This window comes from Sesamum indicum, linkage group LG1 (genome assembly GCF_000512975.1).
Source record: "Sesamum indicum cultivar Zhongzhi No. 13 linkage group LG1, S_indicum_v1.0, whole genome shotgun sequence".
Lineage (NCBI taxonomy): Eukaryota > Viridiplantae > Streptophyta > Magnoliopsida > Lamiales > Pedaliaceae > Sesamum > Sesamum indicum.
Window position 1 is genome coordinate 157,802 of NC_026145.1, and position 5,435 is coordinate 163,236.

General features: G+C 40.0%; 2 protein-coding genes across 2 annotated transcripts in view; one reads left to right on the forward strand and one right to left on the reverse strand.

Annotated features, from left to right (window-relative positions):
* LOC105173768 (probable LRR receptor-like serine/threonine-protein kinase At3g47570) lies at positions 13-3,571 on the forward strand. Its single transcript, XM_011096018.2, has 2 exons — positions 13-2,805; positions 2,918-3,571. The coding sequence occupies exons 1-2, from the start codon at positions 117-119 to the stop codon at positions 3,313-3,315; spliced, it is 3,087 nt and encodes a 1,028-aa protein (XP_011094320.2). The 5' UTR covers positions 13-116; the 3' UTR covers positions 3,316-3,571.
* Positions 4,057-5,435, reverse strand: part of LOC105174623 — a 9,987-nt gene continuing 8,608 nt past the window's right edge. Inside the window, exons 9-10 of the mRNA XM_011097160.2 lie at positions 5,008-5,268; positions 4,057-4,398 (exon numbers count right to left, since the gene is read on the reverse strand). Coding sequence (XP_011095462.1) covers positions 4,057-4,398; positions 5,008-5,268 — 603 coding nt within the window. The remainder of the gene's footprint in view (positions 4,399-5,007; positions 5,269-5,435) is intronic.

Below are 5,435 nucleotides of genomic sequence, written 5' to 3' on the forward strand. Positions count from 1 at the left end.
CACCTTCAAATTCTTCTAAACGAAAACCGTTCTTCAAGTCGAGATAAGTTCAAATAGCTCCACTTGATTCAAGAAACAGTTTTCAGACAACACAGCATCGCTCTTATTCAGCAAAAATGAATTCCATCTTTTTGCCTTCAGCTTCTCTTGCCTTGATATTCCTCTCTTGTTGTATGCCCTTGTATAAATCCTCCTCCATACCCACCATCACTGGAAATATGACTGATAGAATGGCTTTGGTCACATTCAAGGCTGGTCTAATCACGGATCCACTGCATGTGACCGAATCTTGGAACGACTCAACACATTTTTGCAGTTGGATTGGCATAACTTGCAGCCTCAGGCACCAGAGAGTAGTCAAGCTCGACTTGCATTCCAGCATGCTGGTCGGCACATTGGCACCCTCAATAGGTAATCTCAGTTTTCTTAGAGAGCTCCAACTCTATAACAATGGTTTAACAGGTGAAATCCCCTCAGAGATAGGCAAGTTATCAAGGCTGACAATATTAAGCCTTGAAAACAACTCATTTTCTGGTGAAATTCCCAGAAACATATCAAGGTGCTCGAAACTGATAAAGCTAGGAGTGGGGGGTAACCATCTGGTGGGCTCAATTCCAATGGAATTCCAGTCACTGTCTAATCTTCAGCTTTTTTTCCTCTACCTGAACAACTTGACAGGAGAGTTACCACCTTACCTTGGAAATATTACATCCCTTGTATCAATTTCTGTAGGAGGAAATCAGTTTGTAGGGAATATCCCTGATACTCTTGGTCATCTCAAGAATTTGGAGAATATTGAGCTTGGCCTGAATAGGCTCTCTGGCACTTTTCCTCCATCATTTTTCAACTTATCATCATTGAAATATATTGATATACCAGAGAATCAAATTCATGGGAGCCTTCCATCTGACATATTCGTTGCTCTTCCAAGACTGCAAAAGCTAAACGTAGCGAGAAATCAACTGACTGGAAACATTCCTTCCTCAGTATCAAATGCAACGGAGCTTCTGTTGTTTGCTATAAATATAAATGGATTCAGTGGAGAAGTTCCGTCTTTCAAAGGTTTGCAGAAACTTAAGTGGCTCGCACTCAACAGGAATCAAATTGGACGTGGTTTGAATTTCATGTCATCCTTGCTTAACTGTACCCAGTTACGGCTACTGCATCTGAGTGAAAATAATTTTGAAGGACTTTTACCCAAATTTATAGGCAATTTTTCAAACCTAAGGCGGTTCACCGCTGGAAAGAATCTGCTGCATGGTAACATTCCCTCTGAGATTGGAGATATTACGAACTTGGAGACACTGTATTTGTGGTCAAACCAACTAACAGGTAGTATCCCTAATTCTATTGGAAAACTTCAAAAGCTGAAAATATTGTCCCTGCCGCAGAATATATTATCTGGGAAAATTCCATCTTCTTTTGGGAATCTAACCATGCTTACTGAAATGTACCTGCAAGCAAACTACTTGCAGGGTACAATCCCTTCTGCTCTTGGGAAATGCCAGTCTTTGTTGGCAGTGGATATTTCACATAATAAACTTGGTGGTTCTTTACCCATAGAATTGTTTACCCTTTCTTCTCTATCTGAATTCCTTGACATCTCAAGCAACTCTTTAGTGGGGTCACTTCCTTCAGATGCGAGCAGTCTAGAACATCTAGTTTTACTGAATCTTTCAAACAACAAGTTGTCTGGTGCTATTCCAGACAACTTTGGCAGTTTAATAAGCTTAAGGGAGCTTTACTTGGCGAATAACTCTTTTTATGGAAATATTTCTCCTTCCTTAAGTTCCTTGAAAAGCCTAGAAGTTCTTAATCTTTCACATAATGACTTCACTGGTGAGATTCCTGAGTTCTTGGAAAAGTTGCCATTCTTAAGGAACTTAAACTTGTCTTTCAATGATTTTGAGGGTGAAGTACCAACGGAAGGAGTTTTCCGAAATAGGAGCCAAGTTTCAGTGAATGGCAATCCTAGGCTTTGTGGTGGTTTTCCAGATTTGGAGCTCCCGGTTTGCCCCAAGAGAAAAATATCAAAGAAATCAAGAACATTTCACTCCCTATATCTAATAATTTCAATATGTAGTTTGACTTTGGTGATCATACTGGTTCTGCTGTTTGTGGTTGCTTGCTATCAGAAGCACAAGAAAAACCTCAAACCTTCAGAAAGTTCAGGTATATTTTTCCTTCCAACAATATCTTTCCAGAGTCTGTACAATGCAACTGATGGCTTCTCCGAAGCAAACTTAATTGGTTCCGGGAAGTTCAGCTCTGTGTACAGAGGAATCCTCAATCAAAATGAAACTGTAGTTGCTGTGAAAGTACTCAAACTGCAGGTAGAAGGATCTAGTAAGAGTTTTCTGGCTGAGTGTGAAGCGTTGAGAAAAATTAGGCACCGCAATCTGGTCAAAATTCTAACTTCGTGTTCCAGTTTGGATTTCCAGGGGAATGAATTTAAGGCTCTTGTCTATGCACTTATGGAAAATGGAAGTTTAGAAGATTGGTTGCATCAGGACGAAAAAATAGGTGGACTAGAACAGGGACAGAGGCAGCATTTAACCCTGATACAAAGATTGAACATTGCAATTGATGTGGCAAGTGCACTGGATTATCTTCATCACAACTGTGGAACTCCATTGGTGCACCGTGACATCAAACCGAGCAACATTCTTTTGGATGGTGAATTTGTAGCTCATGTGAGTGACTTTGGCTTGGCCAAGTTTATGCAAGAGGCTACTCAGTCATTGTCTAGCAGCCAATACAACAGTTCTGGGGGAATTAAGGGTACTATTGGATATGCTGCTCCAGGTACTATTTCCTTATAATAAGTAACAGCAAGTCACAAGATATGAGCACCTTATTAGTTATTTCTTCCTCTCTATGTTGAATTCATTAATACAGTTTTGGCTGAATGATGCAGAATATGGTATGGGAAGAGAGTCATCTACTTATGGGGATGTCTACAGCTACGGAATCCTTTTGCTAGAGTTGTTTACAGGAAAAAGTCCCACAGATGATGCTTTCATAAATGGGCTGACTATCCACAGTTTTGCTAAAATGGCAATACCAAAACGTGTTATGGAGATTGTTGATCCGAAACTTGTTTATGATAAAACAACTGATTTCTCTCTACACCAAATTGAGGAGTGCCTTATTTCAGTTTTGCAGATTGGTATTTCGTGTTCCACGGAATTTCCAGGAGAAAGAATGGACATCAGCAGGATCATCAGTCAACTCTACTCAACTAGAAATGCCCTTTTGAGAACTCGACTAGTGTCTCAAAGAGTTGGCTCACTGGATTTCAGATCAGAGTTTTAAATTCTGAAGTTATCCACACCAGGATCACGTATTGTCGTTGCAACTGTCCCATTCCTGTGTTGATCAAAGAATGATTTTCCTCTTCTTGTCAGAAAGAAAAACATTTAGAAGCCAAGATTTTAGTGTTGGAATGAATATTATACAGAAGATGGCCTTTGTTCAGATCGACATGGAGAGTTCACTCGTAAATATTAGGTTAAAAGCTTCGGAATGTGCTCAAACTTGACCTATTTTTATTAGGTTAGTTCAATATTATCCCGACCCCCCCCGCCCCCCCCCCCCTCTTTTTTTTTAAAGGGGACCAGTATTATCCCAACCTCTTATAGTAAATGGTGACATGCTAACAGTTAATCAACAGTTGGAGGACGAAACTTTTAAAAAGAAATGCAACTGAGATACAGATAACTAAACAAAATTCTTTCGGTGCCTTTAATCAATTGAAGAGGAGAAAAACTCGATTGTGGCATTTACAACTGTTGGTGCTATTGGCTTCAAATGCCCACAGAGGACAAGATACACAACAGTCCTCTCATCATTTCTGAACAATAGCTACATGAACACTTTCTCCATAAGTCCTACCAGTTAAAATGCCTAGAAAACTCTGGAAAAAGAAAAAAAAAAAAAAGGAAGGAAATGATCCCTTCATGTCGTATGTTATAAAAGCTCCTTAAAAGTCTGTTTTGCCATATCAAGTGTCCAACCAATGAAACTGTCATAACATCATGGATTCTAGTGCTTGTTCTAGTGATTGAACCAGGGTCCAATCCCACCATTCACATGCCCGTTGCTATGGATTCCAACACCATTTGGGATGAGAGAAGGAGGCAATCCAACAGGCATCGGAAGTGGTGTGGGAGGATACAACCCATGTGTGTGAGGAAAAGTGTGAGGACTTACAAGAGGACTGCCAGCTGGACTTCCTTTACGTTGTTGGATGGCACGTATCTGCCTCAGCCCTTCTTCGTGAATGCGTGATAATGTTTCCAGCTCCTTCATTGATAAAGCATCCAAGCCAACACCATATAGAGGAGCATGCCGTGCCATTTCTTCCTGAAACTGAGCCTCAAGATGATGAATGTATTGCTGGCACAAAAGAGGATGATGTCAGCATCATCATTGAGTAATCCAATCCCATGCAATTTGGATTCCAGCAGCAAATACATGCATGGAACTTTTAGTAAAAAGTCAGAGTCACACAAGCTTGAACAAGGAACAATATCTTTTAAGAATGTCATCGCATATGCAAACACTGAATTAAAGGAAAATTTATGTGAACATTTCGCCATAGTAGCTCAGACTGAACAACATTCAATCGTGCTACATAATCCTATTGGACTTTCAGGCCTTACAAACAATGCAAATGGATCTATTGGTCAGTAAGAGCTCAAGCCAAAGTCAAACAATGTAGATAAAAGTAGTTCATGCCCTAGGTCAGCGGTCAACAGTTAACATATCCAAAAAGGAAGTGAAGTAACAAGTCAAAAACCAATGTGAGCAGATCAGTTCTTGTGGGATGCCATTATCGTGAGCATGTATTTTAGGAAATGGTTTGAAATTTACAAGATAAGTGTTCACACCTATCACCGATTTAATTTCAAAGAATGGAGTTAGCAGGAGTCAAAAAGTTTAGTAGAAAACATGACACTAACAAATGATGTTGCCAGAAAAAAGAAGTGGGGTTAAAGCAAAGACCTCGCAAGCCTGCAATTTGGATTCCATCCCATCAATATATGCCTCACATCGAGCAACTTGTTCCTCCTTTTCACGCTTCTCGCCTTCTGTTTGTCCAACTGTTTGTGTCAGCCGACGAACTTCATCCTCAAGCGATTGACGTATCTCCTCTCGAGTCACATTTTCTGTGGCAAATCTTTTCAACTCTTCATCAAATCTTCTCCGTGCTGCTTCAGCACTCTTTAACCTCTCAGCAAGAGCATTTTTCTCCTTCATTACCCTCTGCAATGTTTACCAACAGTTTTCAGGCACAGCATCATCATGAAAGTAATCATATTTTTCCAATCCCAAAGCTCAAGGAATCACAAGAACATGTAATTAAAGAAAGGAAAAATATACTGGGTCCTAAATTATCAAGCTTGAAACCATGAAATATTGTTAGGCCTGCA